This window comes from Hibiscus syriacus, unplaced genomic scaffold, assembly GCF_006381635.1.
Source record: "Hibiscus syriacus cultivar Baekdansim isolate YM2019G1 unplaced genomic scaffold, ASM638163v2 tig00110462_pilon, whole genome shotgun sequence".
In the NCBI taxonomy this organism is placed as follows: Eukaryota; Viridiplantae; Streptophyta; class Magnoliopsida; order Malvales; family Malvaceae; genus Hibiscus; species Hibiscus syriacus.
This window is the reverse complement of record NW_024062747.1, coordinates 510,798-530,229: the sequence shown is the minus strand read 5'-3', so window position 1 is coordinate 530,229 and position 19,432 is coordinate 510,798. Positions and strand designations below refer to the sequence as shown.

General features: G+C 34.2%; 2 protein-coding genes and 2 non-coding genes across 4 annotated transcripts; 1 reads left to right on the top strand and 3 right to left on the bottom strand.

The window, feature by feature from the left end:
• Positions 1–2,796: 2,796 nt before the first annotated feature.
• On the bottom strand, positions 2,797–2,871 carry LOC120127184. Its single transcript, XR_005516517.1, has one exon. It is a non-coding gene; the product is annotated as a small nucleolar RNA Z105 (small nucleolar RNA).
• A 77-nt stretch (positions 2,872–2,948) lies between these two features.
• Positions 2,949–3,036, bottom strand: LOC120127188. The gene has a single exon (XR_005516521.1). It is a non-coding gene; the product is annotated as a small nucleolar RNA SNOR75 (small nucleolar RNA).
• A 6,949-nt stretch (positions 3,037–9,985) lies between these two features.
• LOC120126900 (BTB/POZ domain-containing protein At5g66560-like) lies at positions 9,986–12,448 on the bottom strand. The gene is made up of 4 exons (XM_039144943.1): positions 12,272–12,448; positions 12,122–12,191; positions 10,706–12,037; positions 9,986–10,614 (listed from the first exon to the last, which is right to left on the bottom strand). Exons 1-4 carry the CDS (start codon positions 12,307–12,309, stop codon positions 10,027–10,029), a joined length of 2,028 nt encoding a protein of 675 aa, XP_039000874.1. The 5' UTR covers positions 12,310–12,448; the 3' UTR covers positions 9,986–10,026.
• A 4,318-nt stretch (positions 12,449–16,766) lies between these two features.
• On the top strand, positions 16,767–18,173 carry LOC120126793 (protein JINGUBANG). Its single transcript, XM_039144886.1, has one exon. It carries the CDS (start codon positions 16,830–16,832, stop codon positions 18,171–18,173), a length of 1,344 nt encoding a protein of 447 aa, XP_039000817.1. The 5' UTR covers positions 16,767–16,829.
• The last annotated feature ends 1,259 nt before the right edge of the window (positions 18,174–19,432 follow it).

Below are 19,432 nucleotides of genomic sequence, written 5' to 3'. Positions count from 1 at the left end.
AAAATGACAATGTCCCAACACCAACTCTTCTCTACAAGCAAATCAAATTATTGGGTATTGATTTAAAATTACAAAGGAGACGGGTTCATTGTATACACAAGGTTTTTATTTTCTTTTGGAAAAAAAAAAGAGGGCATTAATGATAAATGCATTCATATCATGCACCAATGTGGATCCTTTTGTTTTATGTTATACATTCATGTTTTGGGTTGATATCACGTCTAATCCGTACTCAAGATTACGTGGATGATAACAAATAATAAAATAAACTTTTGGTTTAATTTTAATCAAATAAAAAATCATTTAGATTTCATCATATTTTTTTAAGAGTAAATGAGACTGGTACTAATACATCAGTTCATTATGCGACTATAAGGGGGTTCAGAAACATCTCTTGTTAAAATTTCTAGCAAGTCAGGAGGCAAATCGAAAATCGGGAGAGATCTTATTAGAGTAAGTTAACTTCACTATGAAATCAGCAGCCGCATTTGCCACCGACGAATCAGATTAAAATCTACTAACCAAGTCTTATTGCAAAGAGAGGAGACAGATCTTATCAGAGAAAAAGAGCTCTCTAGTGAGAGCGGAGAAAGAAGCTCGTGAACATTCTTACAATTAGATAATTCATTCAATGCAAGTTTTATGCATTCGTAAACACCCCAAAGCTCAACATGAAATACTGACAATACACCAAGATGCTTATTAAAAACTATAATAAAACAGTCTGTACGATATCGTAATACTCCACCAGCCGCCCCGACATTTGAAACACGGGAGACAGCACCGCTACTGTTCAGACATATCCAACTTGGACAAGGTAGTTTCCATCGAATAGATTCAATGGGAGCAGACATGAAGGTACCTATATTTAGTCGAGGAGCATAATAAATCTTCTTGCGAAATTGTACAGGATCGAAAGATTGACGAATTCCGATTCGTCCAGACTTGCCACACAATGGAAGAAAACAGAATCTTCCATGGAACCCCAAGCTCAGCACAGAAATGATTAGATTTAAGTAAATACTAATTTTATTATGTCTAAAAAATCCCAAAAGGTAATAAATTTCTCCAATCAAAATTTTAAATTATTGTATTTTTGAAATTTCAAATAGAATTATTAAAATATTATATTGTAACCGTTCTAAACTATTTAAAAAATTAAACTGAAGACTTCAATTAAGTTAAGAGAAACATTTGTTAATTAAACATTTTCACTTATTTTTAATCGAAAATGGAAGAAAAACTTCACGCCATTACTATAAATCACTATTATAATTAATGCTACAAGCATTTATATCATTTTTTATACAAAAGCAAAAACTTTGAATTTTTTAAGGTTAAAATTTAAAAGTATAAGTTTTGATATAATGTCAAATAATATATATAACCTTCAATATGATACTAATTTATATATAGAGGGTAAAGTATATAAATAGTCCCCAAACTTTTAGAGCACTTGCATTTTGGTCACCCAACTTTTAAAACTTACAATACAACCATTAAACTTTTAATCATTTTCACTAAGGTCCCTGTCGTACTCTCCCGTTAGGTTTTCTTGACATAGCACTTAATTCTCCTCCTCTCCTCCTCCTCACAACCGAATGGGCTTTGTTCGGAACGAAGATTTGAGGCCCTCTCCAAAGCAAGCAGAGGTGAGTTTCGACGAGTGGCTAACGAGGTTTTGGTCGGAATAGGGCAATGCTCCTATTGGTACCGGCGGTGACTATCACTGACGACAGAGATCAAAAATGGATGTTCGAATAATTTTCTCTCAATTTGGGACAAACAATGGACGGTGAGTATGAATCGAGGGTCAGGGTGTGATCGGAAGGCAACGTCGGTGATGGCGGTGTGATCCACCGTTGACCGCAGGTGTGGTGAACGGGAGAAAAAAAAAGAAAATGAAGAAGAAGGGGGAGGGGTTAACGACAGTTAAGTGCCACATCATCAAATGGTTACAATAAGGACCTTACTACAAATAATTAAACGTTAGGTGACCAAAATGCAAGGACCTCTAAAAGTTAGATGTCTGTACTACAAATTTCAAAAATTGACTGACCAAAATGCAAAATATCCTAAAAGTTCGTGAACTATTTATATACTTTACCAATAATTTTAATTTTATTATTAGTTGATTTCAGCGTTTATTCCAGATGATTATGAACATCGAAAAGAAAAATTAAAGCCCAACGTATGTTCCAAAACCTACTCAAAAGTAAAATTATATCGTTTTGACCCAGGTAGGTCTCGAACATTTATTAACACAACACTCAAACCAACGAACTAATAAACCTAAACATTAAGCACAAATTACGCTTGTGAAGTATTCCTTGTTGTCAGTATAATAATTTTAGTTCCTGATTAGAAGCATGACTTCCATTAGTACATTTTGTTCAAATTATTAGTTTAAATATTTCATTAGGAGCATAGATTATCACTAATTCCGGTTTTGTAAACAATTGATAGATATTATAAACAAAGGTTTATAGAGTCATAATGTGTTTCAAAGAAGAGAAAGCAGCTCAGAAGTGCTTGAAATTTATTATAATTAATCAGAGGTAAAATCCTCATTTGGTAAAACATTATTAAATCATCGCTGCTTACCCTTTTACATCCAAAAAAACCCAGAATTCATGCTCAAATCCATTTCTTATGGATTAATTCATATAAAATTTGCAAATATAAGTGATTACATTTAAACCAAATCAAACATTGCTTTGATAACAAACTTTTTCTTCTAAGAGAGAGAGAGAGAGAGAGAGAGAGCGAGAGAAATCTAAGATTTTTTACAGGCATTCAGAATGAGTAGGAGGTTTCAAATCATCATGATAATCAGATAATGTTTGAATAAATTGATCCTCATCATGCCTGTATGAGAATTACATTTAAAAATGAAGGAAATTCCTGGGTTTTTTTAAAAAGAAAGACAAAACAAAAGGAAAAAGGATTTCTTTCAGACAAATGCCTCGAATTGTCGTCACGATTTGAAAGAATGGAAAAGATCGGACTCGTCATCTGTTTCGATCATCACTAAGAAACCCATTACCAAGTAAGCAAATTAAACGATTTAAACTCTAAAAACAGCTAAATTAAAGAGTACAGAAGATGAGGAAATTAGTAGTGTCTATGCATATATCTGAGAAATTACAAAGATAACAGTGGAACAACGGAGCGGCTGGCTTTCTTTTATAGGCTAAAAGTCATCTAGGGTTTAGGGTTTACTTCGTGGGTTCGATTTTACCCTCCAAATTTGACAAATATATTAAAATAGCCATTGGGTTTAGCTCACATATGTCCCCTCCTAGGTTCCTTCTAAGGCCCAAGCCCAACATTCGAAATTTCATTTTTCTTTTACCCATGGATCCAGAATTTGAGCTATGGATGAAGGAAGAATAAGATTTTAAGTCCAACACTTTATAATTAAAACATGAAATATCACACAAATATAATCTCAGACAATTTTTTCAAACCTTCTCCAATATTAGATAATTTTTATGATTCTAATATTCAAACAAAGCAAATAGATGTATCTTCCACAAGGAATACTACCACTTCTAAGCGAAAGGGACGCAGGAATTTGTGTAATGAGATACAAATATAAAAAAACTTGTGTTAAAAATTTAAGAGAGTGAGACTATAAAATCTCATGGAGTATGAAATTAAATAATTCATATAAAATACGAGAAAAATACCTAAAATATAAGGAAATTTAAATTTTCTATAGGGTGCAACCGCACCCTCCAACACCCCTATCGGTATATCCCAGCTTCTAAGTTCAACCACAAGTAGCTACTAGGACATTTACTTTATTAGGTGGAAAGGTATTTATAATCTTTGTTAAGCATTGCAGTAGGCAAAGCTTGAAACAAACAGAATACCATAAAATATATTTCATTAAGCGTGAGTTATACATCACCTAGCCTTAGCTTCTTATAGCAATTTCATAATAAACTTTAACAAACTACTGCTTCTAGAATAGTTTCCTAACAGCCTTGACACTTCGCACGTGGATAGCACCCTCATCTTCCTTATGTATATCAACATTCTCCCCGCTTCTTCTTCTTCTCCTCTTCTGACCATGAACACACTTGCACTCAAATCTTTCCACAAATCACTTCAAATGCTGCTTGATGAAAAAAAAACTAATTACAACTAATTTCTAACATTCAATCTTCTTGATGAAAAGATGAACAATTAAATCGAAAGTGCTTATGCTTCCTCCCGTTCACTTGAATTGAAAGTGTCGATGCTTTATTCCGTTCACTTGAATCCAAAGTGCTGATGCTTCCTTTCGTTCTTCTTATTTACCTTCATTTCTTTCCTCTTCATCCTCTTTTACAAGGTTCCTTGACGTTTTTTTAGCGAATATACTAATCTAATTGCAATATCAAATTAAGAGTAAATCAAAAGAAGAAGAATAGATCTAAGAACTGGTAAATTTGGTAACCGCTTTGGTTCCTTCAGAGACCGTGTGTTTAGCCAATTCACCAGGCAAAACCAAAGATATTGACTGCACCAGAATGATTCACAGCTTCTAGAGCAGAAGCTTGAGCAACGTTAATATTGATGCTCATGCCATAAAATCGGTCAAAACTTTGCTGCTAAAGCTCAACATCAAGAAGACTCGACACAACGCCATCAAATGTGACAGGGTCTCGGCTAACGGTAACCACAACGACGAACGAATGGTATTCATTTGGTAACCCACTCAAGATTATAGGAACCTTCTCGTGCTTGAACACCAGACTCCCATACGCGGCCAAAGTGTCACAGATTTCCTTGACTTGCGAGATATAAGAACGCATGCTCAGCTCTCATTTCTTAACCGCTTTCAACCGGTAATCCAGATTCTTTATGGTAGTGGTGGATTTACTCGTAAAAAATTTGTATACGACTGACTAAATCTCCGTCGCATACTCTGCAACAGCTTCTCCAATCAGTGATTACAAACAACGAGAAGAATCTGATGTTTCCTCAACAAGAAGTTGAGTTCATCAAGAACGATACTAATCTTCTTGTTAGTGAACAACTTGGAGTGAACCATCGTTTCACCACTGGAGGTCGTCGTACCCTCAGAACTAGCTCCATGAACCATGTTGTGAGTGAAAGAATAAAAAACGGAAGCACCAGGAAGTACCAGAATCGACGGCGAATGATACCATGGTAAGCATTGCAGTAGGCAAAGCTTGAAACAAACAGAATACCATAAAATATATTTCATTAAGCGTGAGTTATACATCACCTAGCCTTAGCTTCTTATAGCAGGTTCATAACAAACTTTAACAAACTACTGCTTCTAGAAAAGTTTCCTAACAACCTTGATACTTCGCACATGGATAGCACCCTCAGCTTCCTTATGTATCTCAACAATCTTAAAGTAAATATTGGTGTTTGAACCCATACAAGATAAAATAATATAAATATCTTAATCACTAATCAAGAGGTAGTTTCATCTTTCGAGAATTGAAACCTCCAAAGTTTTATAAAGTCTTCGGAATTTTACATCCTAGTAATTAATAGAATATTGGCGTGATCTTTGACAAACCAACGTGCTCTACCAGAGTAAAATCTATTATTTGACAATAATATCTTTTATGATTATCAGCTTATGAATAATCATCGCCATCTTAGACTTGACACCAAAATTAAAAGCTGGTATATAAGTAGTCATGCAAGGCTGGTAAATTGACATTTTCTCCCTCTCCGACTCTTTCTCTCTTCCCTTAAGCCTTCTTTCACACTCTATTGATCTTTTAAATAGGATGATATCAATCATATAGAATTTTACGATGAAACCACTTGTTACGATTCTTTGTCCAAATTAAAAAGGATGAATCATATATAACCGTCTCAACCCAAATGTTAATGTTATACCTCCTCCAAATGTCTACTTGCATCAACACCTCATTGTCATTAAATCACTTTTTTCGAGTGTCGAGACATTCAAAATTTCATGCCTTTAGGGCAATTAACATTCTCTTAATATGACCTATGGCAAACTCACATAATTTTCAACAACAAAATATACTTATATTTATATTTTTTTATGAGTGTAAAAGTCCGTGTAAAAGAGGTCATGCGAGGATGATGAAGGGACCATTTCTCCTTATCAGGCTTTTTCTTTCTCTCCTTCGAGCCTTGTCTCACATTATTTATATCTTCTAAATCAGACGGTATTGATTGTACAATTGGCGTAAAAACGCATCTCCGGGGACGTGTTTTCACGGGATTCTGATGACTCGGATGCCACGTGTGGAAGGCGCATCCCCGGGGACGCGCCTTCCATTTGGGTTCTGCTGAGTCAGATGCCACGCTGGTATTTCTTTTAATAATAAAGATTTTATTTTTATTATTATTATAAATAATTAATATGTTATGTAAAGTGTTTCGATTATAATTTAAGAATTATCGAATGTATTTTTTAAATGTATGAAATTACAATATTACACGTATTGTTATATATCTATTTTTTTATTATCGATCTATTAATTTTATCAATTAATTATTTAAATGTTATCAATCTAGTCATTTGTTATCAATATTTAAAGAAAATATTGATGCATAAGTTAAAAAAATTAGTATAATTACACATTTAATATTCAATAGTTACATATTTTATCAATTTAGTCTTACTTTTAATTTGTTTAATTTAACATTTTTTCTCTACTTAGAAGGTAGAATTATTATAATATTTTAAAATTAATAATTAATTTTTTTATAATAAATATTATAATGTCTGGAGATATGGTCAGTATCTAATCGCAGCAACATTTCACTTTCCATTATAACTGTAGACAAAAAAATATAATTAGCACAAAATATAATTAATTAATAAATTTAAATAAATAATAATTATATAAATATTATTTTAATAAAAAATAATATTTATATAATTATATTACTATAAAATATAAAACATTTTAAAAAATACTAACTTAAAAATAAATTTCTTACCACTAATAAAAAAATTAAAACTCAAATAGTTAGAGAATTTAAGTTATATAAGAGAGGAGAAGATAATTTTGGTGTGAAGAATGAGGTAGGGTTGAGGGAGTTTATATAAGGGAGGAGGAGGGGTAGTTGGGGAAAAACGGATGGGGGCATTTATGACATTTAATGGAAGGCGCGTCCCCGGGGATGCGCCTTCCACACGTGGCATCCAAGTCATCAGAATCCCGTGAAAGCGCATCCCCGAGAATACGCTTTTGTGCCACGTCAGCCAAAGGGTGCTACTTCGAGAATATTAGTCAACGGGTGTTCAAAAAAGAATATTACAGACAAAATGTGTCAGTTAAGTAAATGTGCCTTAACTCACGCTCAAAAAGGTTATTGTACTGTCCCGCCATTAAAGGATCAGATCTAATACCTTTTGAATTTGGGAACTTCTACTTTGTCGCGTTTAAAAAACGGTTAAAAAATGGTGTGATCTGTTAAATAAATGATCGGTTAAAATTTAGATCGATTATATTATATCATTTAACCAAAAATATTATTAAGTACAATAATTTATTAGGTAGCACTTATATTGACTTATTTTCTAACTAAACAAATAACATTGTAAATTTACCTATTACATTATAATTATCGGTTTTGATGTTTTTGGGATTGATGCAATTTTAAATGCATCAACACTTTATGCGTTCACCTCGTTATGCTTTCATTTTGGGGAAAAAATATCGACACATATTTAAATAGTGTCGATACATAATGTAAACCTATTTGCTAATTAACCGTTATATTTTTACCGGTTACATTTTAAATTTACCTGTTTCTGGATTTTTGTTCTTTGAGAAACTGATAACATGATAAGTTTCCCAATGTTATTATTTTGTTACTGCAAAGTTTTTGTTATTATTTTACTTGGTTTTGTTTAAAATATCCAACTTTTTGTATTAAAAAAATGAAAAATTTTGAAATAAAAATGACCACACAAGCATATTTTTTTACTACCGGTTTTATCATTTCGAGACCGATTTTGTCATATTTTTACCTGTTATATTGTTATGGATCGATACATTTTTATAAAGTATCGACACTTTATTGGAGCTATAACTTCTTTTCTTTTAAATTCCAAAAGTGTCGATACTTATAATAAAGTATCGACACTTTCAACATATCTAGTAGCTCTTTACCGATTTTGTCATTTCGAGACCGGTTTTTTCATATTTTTACCTGTTATATTGTTATGGATCGATACATTTTTATAAAGTATCGACACTTTATTAGCGCTATAACTTCTTCTCTTTTAAATTCCAAAAGTGTCGATACTTATAATAAAGTATCAACACTATCAACATATCTGGTAGCGCTTTACTTGTTTTGTCATTTATAGACCGATTTTGTCATTTTTTTTACCTGTTATATTGTTATGGATCGATACATTTTTATAAAGTATCGACACTTTCAATATATCCGGTAGCGCTTTACCTATTTTATCATTTATAGACCGGTTTTGTCATTTTTTACCTGTTATATTGTTATGGATTGATACATTTTTATAAAGTATCGACACTTTTAATATATCCTGTAGCGCTTTACATGTTTTGTCATTTATAGACCGGTTTTGTCATTTTTTACCTGTTATATTGTTATGGATCGATACATTTTTATAAAGTATCAACACTTTCAATATATCCGATAGCGCTTTACCTGTTTTGTCATTTATAGACCGATTTTGTCATTTTTTACCTGTTATATTGTAATTGATCAATATATTTTTATAAAGTATCGACACAAACCGACAAACTAAGTTTGCCGGTTGTTAAATTTTTTAATATTTCTTCATGATTTCCACCTATTACATTATTATTACTCGATATTTCCGTTAGCGCTAAATCGAATTTATCAAATATCTTTTAATGTATCCGGTAACATTTGTATATTAGTCCGCCTTTCATGAGACAATCCCCCTATAAACTCTAAGGTCAGAGCTAAAAAAATGAACAAATGAACATTTTTCTTGTAATCATAGTTTTGACTCTATAATTCACCTCTCTTCATCGTCGAAAAGTAATTATTTTTCGCTCTTGATACTTCCAATTTCTAAGACTTAGTTTGTTTTGGTTGTGCAACATCTTCAAATTTTTTATGTTCGTGCCGCGTAGACCGCACACAGATATTAGGTTTCGTAGACCGTTTGTTTTTTAAAAGACAGAAACTCTTCAAACGTCTGCGCGAGCTCTTCTTGGTGCAGACATAGTTTTATATCTTCAAAAGTCTGCAGGAAAATTAAAATCATTTAAATCTATTTTAAAATTTATTTTAAAATATAGATTGATTTATTTTAAAATATGGATTGATTTATTTTAAAATATGGAAAAATTATTTTAAAATATAGATTGATTTATTTTAAAATATTGATTGATTTATTTTAAAATATAGATTTATTTATTTTAAAATATGAAAAATTTTATTTTAAAAAATGGATTAATTTATTTTAAAATATGAAAAAATTATTTTAAAATATGGATTGATTTATTTTAAAATATAGATTGATTTATTTTAAAATATGAATTGATTTATTTTAAAAAAATTATTTAGTTGTATGAATTATTTAAATTTCAGTATTATAAAACTAAAATTATTTAAATTTTAGTATTGTAAAACTCTTAAGTTTAAAAATTCAGTTTATTTTATATTTCAGTTTATTTTAGCAGTCTGCAGACGTTAAAAACAAACAATATTCTTCTTGTAAACTGCAAACTTTTGATCTACCTCTTCTACTATAGATATCTACAAATGTAATTCACAGACTACAAACATTTTACCTCTTCAAAAATAAACATCACCTCTAACACTCCAAAGGCAAATGCAGAAGTGCCACAAACAAAATTAAAGCTTTTGTCCCCGAAAAAAAAAAAAGGAAAAAGGTTAACACAGGCAGGGCATTCCCACCTCCATAATGCCTAAAAAGACGAGCAATAAACCAATCAATAAAATTGATATAAATATAAGGAATTAAAAAAAAAAAGAAATTTAAATACATATATTTGTAGAATGCCAAATTAAAGTAATTATTTGAAAGCTCTATTGTTGATGATGGTGGTTTGATTGATCAAGTTTTCCTCTTCGCGTCTCCGTGACCGTTGATACATGAGAATCACAAACTTGTGTCTTGAACTTGCACCCAAACCTCTTACTCAACGATTCTTTCCAACTACCGCCACGTGGACCTCCCTTCTCTATCTGTCGAATCACCTTTTTCATCGTCAAACATTCCCTTTCCAGCTGATGCACCCGCGTCCTCATGCTATCCATGTCCAGTCGCATCACCTGATTCTGCCTCACCGCCGCTCTCCACTTGTTACCCCTCCTTCTCCCTTGCTCCCCTCGTAACAACGACGCCGCTGTCCCCTCCTCCTCCGTCTTTTCTTCTTCTTCTCTCCTAATCTCCAACGCTCTTCCTGCAATCAACGGCGCCGTTTCTGCCGCTATCGATGTCCCGGCAATCGCGTGACGTAACTGTAACTGCTCGAAAAACACGACTTGAACAACTAAGCGTAGTGGTAACCGCTCGTTTTGTGCCGCGTGTGTGCACGCTTCTAGCGTTAGCTTTTGACAATTTAATACTCCACATAACTTTTCCCGCTCCGATTCTGGAATCCAAGGATGCGCCTGCCAAAAAACAAAGAGCTTAACTAACTATCTTTGTTATTGATTCTTAAGATTTAATCGTTTTCATTTGCAAATAATAGCCTAATTGTACCTTGAGGTACATATCTACAGCTCTGTAAAGTCCATCATCGAAGTTTCTAGCTTGGTCAGGAACGGAAATGGCGAGATTATAAAACTTATCCGCCTTCAAATTCGCGTCGGATGCGATCTCCGAAAGGTAACCGTCGATTAGTTTTCCGACAACCATCAACGCCGACGGTCTTACGCTATTATTATTGACAATAATATTGTTGCCATTAGCTTCGGTTCCTTCGGCGGTTCTCTCCTCCAATCCGTCCAAAAAATAACCTAAAATCCTCTCAATGCAATCAATATCGTAGAGCGTTTCGTTTAGATACGAGTAGCTCGGCATCAACAAATCGTCTAATGTAGCTTGCTTCAGCTGAATCCCGATCTTTTTCTCTAACGCGGCTTTGCTAGATTCCGATGCATTTAAAATGTTGGCGGTTCGTAACAAACCGAATAAGAACCGCGTCGCGGTTGATGAGCGAGAGTGGCTCTTTTCTAACGGCAGGTTCGAGATGATAGTTTCCAAAAGTTCTCTCTGTTCACTCTGTGAAACAACAGAGACCGACGAAGACGGTGATTTCCGATTCGACCGCGTTGTTCCTGGAATGTGCTTCTTGGCATAAGATATAAGGCATCTTTCCATGATATCAGGACCCAGATGTCGCGTTTTCAACGTTAAAATCAAGCGTTTAAACAACGGTAAACTCAGCAATGCCATATCTTCAAACCAGGACTCTATATTGTTGGTTCGAGCTAGAGCTTTTCTTCTCAAACTGGTTTCGATTCCATTCCATAAAGCATGGCTCGAGGCGCCTTTGGCTTCGATGATTCCGTCATTCACTGGCCAGCCAAACAGAGTCGGATCGGCAGAAGAAGCTCTCACAGCGATAGAATCAATCAGTCTCTGAACAATGTCCAAAGATTCCGCTAAGGACATGACTGATTCGCATGATTTAAACGCTTTGATCGATTCTTTAAGGCTTTTAAAAACGAATTGAGAAAGGAACCGATCGGTTTTGGAAATAAGGTTATCTTCGGAGTACTCGTCAAACATTTCCAGGAATTCGGCTGCGCAACGGAGAGAAACGATGGTAGAGGAGGAGAGATCGATCTTTACGCCGTAACAGAATTTGGCGGCAGTTTCAAAGGTTTCCGAACCACCAGGGAAATCGGGTAGAGATATTTGGCATTCGCCATCGTCTTCTTCTTCAACTTCTTCTTGACAATCCTCTTCTTCTTCAATTTCGGTCTCGGTTTCACGTTGCTTATGATTAGTAACGGTTGCAGTAGATGATTTCCGACCTTGCTCTGCTATTAACTGATCAAGTTTTCTACTTTTTGACATCAAAGGAAACTGGAAACAAAATCCAAAAAGGTATCATTAAACTGAATAAAAAAGTGACTGAAAAATACATGAAATTTTCGAAGCTTTACTAACCTTATGGAGATGAAAACTCATGTCACCGACTTCAATTACAACGTCACTAGGTAATCCAGTGGCACAAAACCTGTAAGCATAAATTAGAAAGAATAATTCTTTTTTTCTCGATGGATTGAAATATATTAAGTTCAAAAATTAAACCCGAACCATGCTTGGCCTTTAGAGGTAGGCTTTTCAGCTGCCATTTTCTTCTTCTTCTTCTTCTTCTTTGCTTGTTGAAGTTCAAAAGTTTCTGGCTGTTATGGAAAAAACTGAAGCAGATGCATAAAGGGCTCTTTGTTCTTTTTGCAGAGTTTCCAGTTTTTGAGAAGGGAGAATTCTCTGTGCTTTACTCGGTTGATAGGATTTGGCTTTTGAAATGGAAGACCGCTAGTGCTTGGAAAAAAATTGGAAAATGATAAATTAATAATTCAAAAGTTTATTTTCTTTTTCTTTAAGTTATTGTAATAATTTGTAATTTTTAAAATTCAGTAGCTCAATGTATAATTTTACTAATAAATAACTGATTTGTTATGTAATTAATCCAAAAAGGCTGATTATAAAGTTCTCGTTAAATATTCAAACTTTTTTTCTGTTTCATTTTTTTATCTTAGTTTTCTCATTGTAAAAATTTGAAAACTCATGTATGAAAACAACTGTACGGGGTTGGCTTCATTTATGGCAAACATTAATATGGTACCGTCTTCATTCTTTTGCGTGCACTTGTGATAACATTCAATATGGTAACTATAAAGGAATCCTAGCTACTTGGTTAAAATCACTCAACCACCATACATGAAAGTTGATATCTATGCGTAAGCAACAAAACGGTATCCTTCCCTTTTTTAACAAATTTTCTTTTATCAGGCTCAAAGGCATCAAACTTCCAAATTTGCAAATCGATGGCCATGTTGAGCTCTTTTCATGGTGGTCACGTAGAATATATTTGGTCAGCTTTTAGTCTTTTTACTTAGGGGATGTAAATGAATTAGATTTAAAAGAACAAGATTGTGATTGTATTCGTTTGTTTATTTTTCAAGATGTGCATGTTTAGTTCATGTTCGTTTAAGCTTTAATTATTGTATTCGTTTATTAATTTTTAAAGTGTTCATTTCGTTCGATTAGCGTTTGTAAATATTGTTGTTTATATGTTTAGAAATGTTCATAAACATAGTAAAATTACACAGTAGTCCTTAAACTCCTTGTACTTTATAGTTTGAACCCCAAAGTTCACTATATGTTCAATTTAATATCTAACTTCACCAATATTTAAAATATAAAAAAAATAAAAATAAAAAACAGGCAAGCTTTATTCGTGTTAGTTCGTTTATTAAATGAAAATAAAAAATTATTTTTATTTGTTTATTTAGTTTAACGATCGAGCATAAACGCACGTTATACAAACAATTTACAAACATTTCATCGAACACAAAGAATGAGTTCAAATTTTACTCCATTCATAACATAAATGACGTGAGTTCAAATTAATCTCAATAGTACAATCATTACATTTTAAATAATGAGTTGATCTTCTTTGGTTGTCTAAATGATAGAATGAGTGATACTCACCCAATAGTTAAACTACTAATAATAATATAATGATGATCAGATGATTATGGTAAGATGGGGGTGATGATGTCAAACAGGGGAATATGAACCCTAGCTTTGTTCAAAGCTGAATCCTCTGATAAAATAATTGCCTTTGAATGAAAAATTGAAAGATAGATTTCTAAAGGCCGAGTCTAAATATACCAATAAAATTAATAAATCCACCAACATTATTATTTTTTTATTAAAGTTTTCTTTATTTAATATGTAGTTAGTTTTTAGTGGGTTTTTATTTAATGGGTATTGAATTTTTAGTGGATGATTATTTAATAGGTAGTGAGTTTTTTAGATTAGATAATAATTAATAATAATAATAATGATAATAATAATAATATGAGACTGGGGGCGCACTACAAGACTCATCAGCCAACGGTATAACATTTATAATATAATATGCATGCATATTACTAAACCCAGATTACACTTTTGTTTCTCCATTTTTCACATGGTTTGACGACAAATCATTCGACAAAATGCTCAGAGGGTGGGTATAATGTTGAATTGTCACTTTCGGATCAAAAAGGCAAATATATACTATTTTTTTTAACAATGGAGACTTTGGTTTTAGATGTATGGAATCAATAATTCAGGGTGTGGGTCATATTGTTGTTTATTTGAGGGGACAGCTTCTTCCCACTACAAGAGAAATTCAAGGCTACCTTTAAATCATCATGTAATCTCTTTAAGATTTAAAAATCTCTTATGAAATTTGTTTTCTATTAATGCAACTTGTTGGAATTTGGAACTCATCACACAAGATGTTAACAAACTGAGGTTGAAAACACAAGGCACAAAATCCATGACTGAAGTACAAACTACCACCAAACCCCCATGGGGACTAGTGCGGTTCAGGAGAAAATATTTAATGGCACTATGCACAAGAGAGTAACTCTTCTGATTGTTTAATCCCTTAATTTATACGTTTAGTGTGAATATTCAGTCGAATTGAATTGAGTAAATAGATTTGAATTAATCGAGTTGATAAATATTATTTTATTATCTAAATTTTATATAATTTTTTTATGTGTATAGTCAAATAAATAATTTTAAATTATTTTTTAAGAAATCAAATTTTACTCTATCCTACGTACACCCGATAAAATTTACCTTCTTATCAACAAAACATTGACATAATCAGTTAGAATAACGTTCTTTATAACATAATAATCACTGTAAACACCCCCCATCCGATTTGTTTATTCATTGCTCTAAGCCAAAGGCTTCTGACAAGCATCGAAAGCAGTTCTGAAGAAGATTTCTGTTTGCCTGAAAAGAAAAGAGAAAAAAAACTCCAAATAATTATTTACTGTAAAAAAAAATTCATGTTGTAATCAAACAAACTGTGAGTCGGTTGACAATAACGTTAAGCTCGGATTTGTTGGTTTGTTGTCACTTGCAAAATTTGCATGTTTCCGGGTTCAGTTTTTCATCCTCAACGTTGATCACGTTAGTCTGACAAATCTTTTAAATTCCAACACTGAATAAAAGATTGAGAAGCCATTTTTTCCAATAAATGCAGATCATGACGGAGTTGCAGTTGCCGGTGTTGAATGGGGGTGGCAAAGCCACGCCATGATCGGCATATGCCTTCATGCATCAAAGGGTGTTTGCCCCACGACTACCCCCAGCAGTATTTTCCAACATATTAATGCTTGCAATCGTTTTTCCTTTAGATCGACCAACGAACAATACTTCATTCAAATTTAGAAGATAGTTCAGGTGGCGGGGACATTAGATAAAATACTACAGTTCACAACCGCGAACACAATCGCAATATAGTATCATGAGAGGAACGCTTTCATACTGCGGACAAAAATATTGGAAGTGTTGGTTCAGGCGGGAGCCGAGTTTCTCGCTGTTGTAGTGGCTACTGCTACTGTAAATGGGGTTTTAGGGCCCGAGACCCAAAAATTTATATTATATGTACAGAGTTATTCGAATCCAAAACTTATTATACACTTTAAAACTTGTATATGTTGAAGTTAAATTTACGTTTAAATTTTTTTTTCAATGTATGTGCAATTCATTCCATATATATAAGAAAGGATTATACAAAAGATTGGTGTTTAAATTATACAAACTCTCTTTAGAGGTGTGTGACCAACGAAAAATTAGTTCACGAACCCTTTTCATCACGTTATCAATGGTTCCAGCCAATTAAATAAATCTATGTCAATCTTTTTTTTTCCGATGTCATTTGTACATACAAATCTTATTTTTCAAAATTAAACTTAAAATTCGGGACTATTTTTAGAATCTTCATTAATGCTCTTTTCTTCTCCACTTAAGTGTCTTACAGTACTTATATCAATGGAAATGGAAGCTCGACGCGGGTCGAAGACACCATATCAGCTTGTACCAGTGCCAGCGTGATTTGCAGAATGCTAACTGCTCAAGATGCATGCAAAGTGCGTCCAGACTCTAACTACGCTTCTTTACAACTAAAAGGCTGCTATTTGAGATACGATCATAATAATTTTCTGAGATTCCTCATACAAGCCTGAAGTTAAAAAAATACAGCAATTAATCTAATTCTCATGTTTTGAAATTTAAACTAAATATGATAACTATTAACTTTTCATTAATATTTTAAATAAATTAAAAGGAAAAAATAGAGTTTAAGTGAAAACGTGAAGAAACCATGACAGAAGTATAGGAAAATCATGACGCTTGATGATTTCAATTTCATGGTAGAAGATTTATACTCAGCCTTGATATGTGCTGTTGAAGAAGAAAAGAAAATTAGGAAGATCCTAAAATTAATCTCTAAATTTAAGTTTAATTGTGAAATGAGAATTTGATTTGGAAAAAAATTATGTGAATAAATGACAAAAAAAGATTAACATGTATTTTATTTTTTAATTAGTTGGGACTATTAATGATGTGGTAGAAATTGTGAATGAAATAATTTCTTGCGTTCACCTTAAATTCAGGGAAATCGTTTGCTTTTAATAAAAGGCTAACAATAATCAGATATATACATGCACATGGCCTTTTAATGGGTTCCCCATTTTTACAGGTTCAATTCTATTTCTTTCTCATCATTCCAGTTAAATATGGCCTTTTTATTTTATTTTCATTCTGTTTAATTACCTTTAACATCGACTCGTTCGTTTGCATGGAATCCCTCCAGTGTAAAAGAAGGGATGGTGGTGGCATATTCTTTGAAGAAACAGTCGCCGGTTCCCAACAGTTTGGTCGGCTAAATCGTTCAATCACCACCAAAGATGACGGCCGAGATTATCCGTCAATAGCCATCGGCGACGGCACTCATCACAATGGCTCATCGGTATCTCCGTTGCAAAAATCTCCATGGTCATGTCATGTAGGCAAAGATTTGAGTTCTTCTGAAGTTGATCAAAACACCAACAGCAACACCAACTTCACGCCTAACGTATTAATGGGTTCATTGGTACGTGAAGAAGGGCACATATATTCATTGGCAGCCTCGGGGGATATGTTGTACACTGGTTCAGAAAGCAAGAATATTAGGGTTTGGAAGAACCACAAGGAATTTTCGGGATTTAAATCTCACAGCGGATTGGTGAAAACCATCATCATCGCCGGAGGAAAGATCTTTACGGGTCATCAAGATGGGAAGATCCGAGTTTGGAAGATTTCGAAGAAGAACCCGAGTGTTCATAAACGAATCGGGACATTGCCCAGATTTAGAGATTACTTGAAGAAATCAATGAAGCCTAAGAATTACGTTGAAGTGAAGAACAACCGTTGCGGTGTATGGCTCAAACATTGGGATGCTATATCGTGCCTTAGCTTGAACGAGGACCAAACGTTGATTTACTCGTCTTCGTGGGACAGAACATTCAAAGTTTGGAGGGTTTTGGATTCGAAATGCTTGGAGTCCGTTCGATCCCACGATGATGCAGTGAACTCCGTCGCGGCAGGATTCGACGGGTTGGTTTTTACGGGCTCGGCGGATGGGACGGTCAAGGTATGGAGGAGAGAGTACCCAGGGAAAAGAACCAAGCATTTCTTTTCACAGACATTGCTGAAACAAGACTGTTCTGTCACGGCATTGGCTTTGAGCCCGGATGCTACGGTTGTTTACTGTGGCTCGTCGGATGCGTTGGTTCACTTCTGGGAACGTGAAAACCAATTCTCTCACGGCGGAGTTTTGAGAGGCCATAAACAGGCCGTTCTCTGCTTGGTTGCCGCCGGGAAGCTTGTGATCAGTGGGTCAGCTGATATGGGGATCTCTGTGTGGAAAAGATCAGGGAAGGAGCATTTTTGCTTGTCGATTTTAACCGGACACAGCGGTCCGGTTAAGTGCTTGGCGATAGAAAAGGATCAGGAATCGACATCGGGTGAAGTACGATGGATTCTTTACAGTGGTAGCCTCGATAAGGCGGTTAAGATGTGGCGCATATCGGAGCTAGCACTGCCGATTAAGCAAGACCAGCTTCGGTCCGATAGCAAATGTATTCCCTCGTGGCAGTATTAGCTATCAAAATCTTTTTGACATTTAATTTCTCAACGTGTATGATAAACATGTACAAAACTTTTGCTTGATAGAAATTGTTTGCATTTACGACACCGAACTTTGACATTTTTCTATTGTTGACGAAATATATATAGCGAACCCGAACATGCCTAGTCATAACCGAGTAGCTTGGAGGCAGATAGGCTTGGCCTGTAGCGAAAGCCTATCATGGATGGTTAAAATCTCTTCGGCCATTTCCGAATTACCCCACCGCCAAACCTTTATGGGATCCTAGTCTAGGACTAAACACGGGTCCATACTTTTGAGACAAGGCATACAGTGTTCGGTAAGGTATTTCCTTGCTGCTAAAGAGGTGGAGGTGGCCGATGACGGGCCAAGCACCACCGGCTTCAGGCACACTGCCGCTCTTTTGCCTGGAGCTGATAAGTTTCTTTAATTTAATCAAATTGAATTAAAGATTTGTGATCTAAATGAAAATCAAAGTTAAATCTGATGATCTAAAAGGTAAAACTACCCTAAGAAATTCCTGTTGGTTTTTGGCAAAAGTCCCACATTGGTTGTGTATAAGGAGGAGGGGAAATTCTTTTGTTATAAATAAAGCCCTCCTCCTCCTTAGTTAATCATCCCACAAATATAAGCCTTCTTCTATTTTAAAGGCTATTTGTATTCTTTCTCTCTTTGTAATATTTCCTCTATTAGTGAAATATTTTGGTGTTCTCTTTTATGTCTATTTAATAGCTATTGTCGGGTATAGTTGTTGTCAATTATTGTCCTATTAAAATTACTTGTCTTGGTAGTTCTGTCTAAGGAAAGTGGGTTTTAAGAGGGACCATTGTGACCCCTCCTCTTTCCTGGGAATCTACCTTGGGGTGATTTTTAGTACAATCGTTTTCACACTAGTCACCTAGATAATAGTTTTCACGGTGAATCTGTTATTGGTGGAAATTAACCCGAATTTCACAACAATTGGTATCAGCGCTCTTGGTTTATTTTAGTATGCTCTGTGGTTGCGGCTTAGGCTGATCTTCCACATCAGAAAAATTTCCTTGGGATAATTGACATTCTGCATTGGCAGCTATTAAATAGAATTTGTAGCAGAAATGGCAGACGCTTCTTCATCTTCAATTTTGGCAAGAAATGCTGTGACAAATGTTAGATTTGCAGTGGAGATTTTTGATGGCACCGGTCATTTCGGCATGTGGCAAAGCGAGGTTCTAGATGCCCTATTTCAGCAGGGTCTAGACATTGCTATTGAAGGA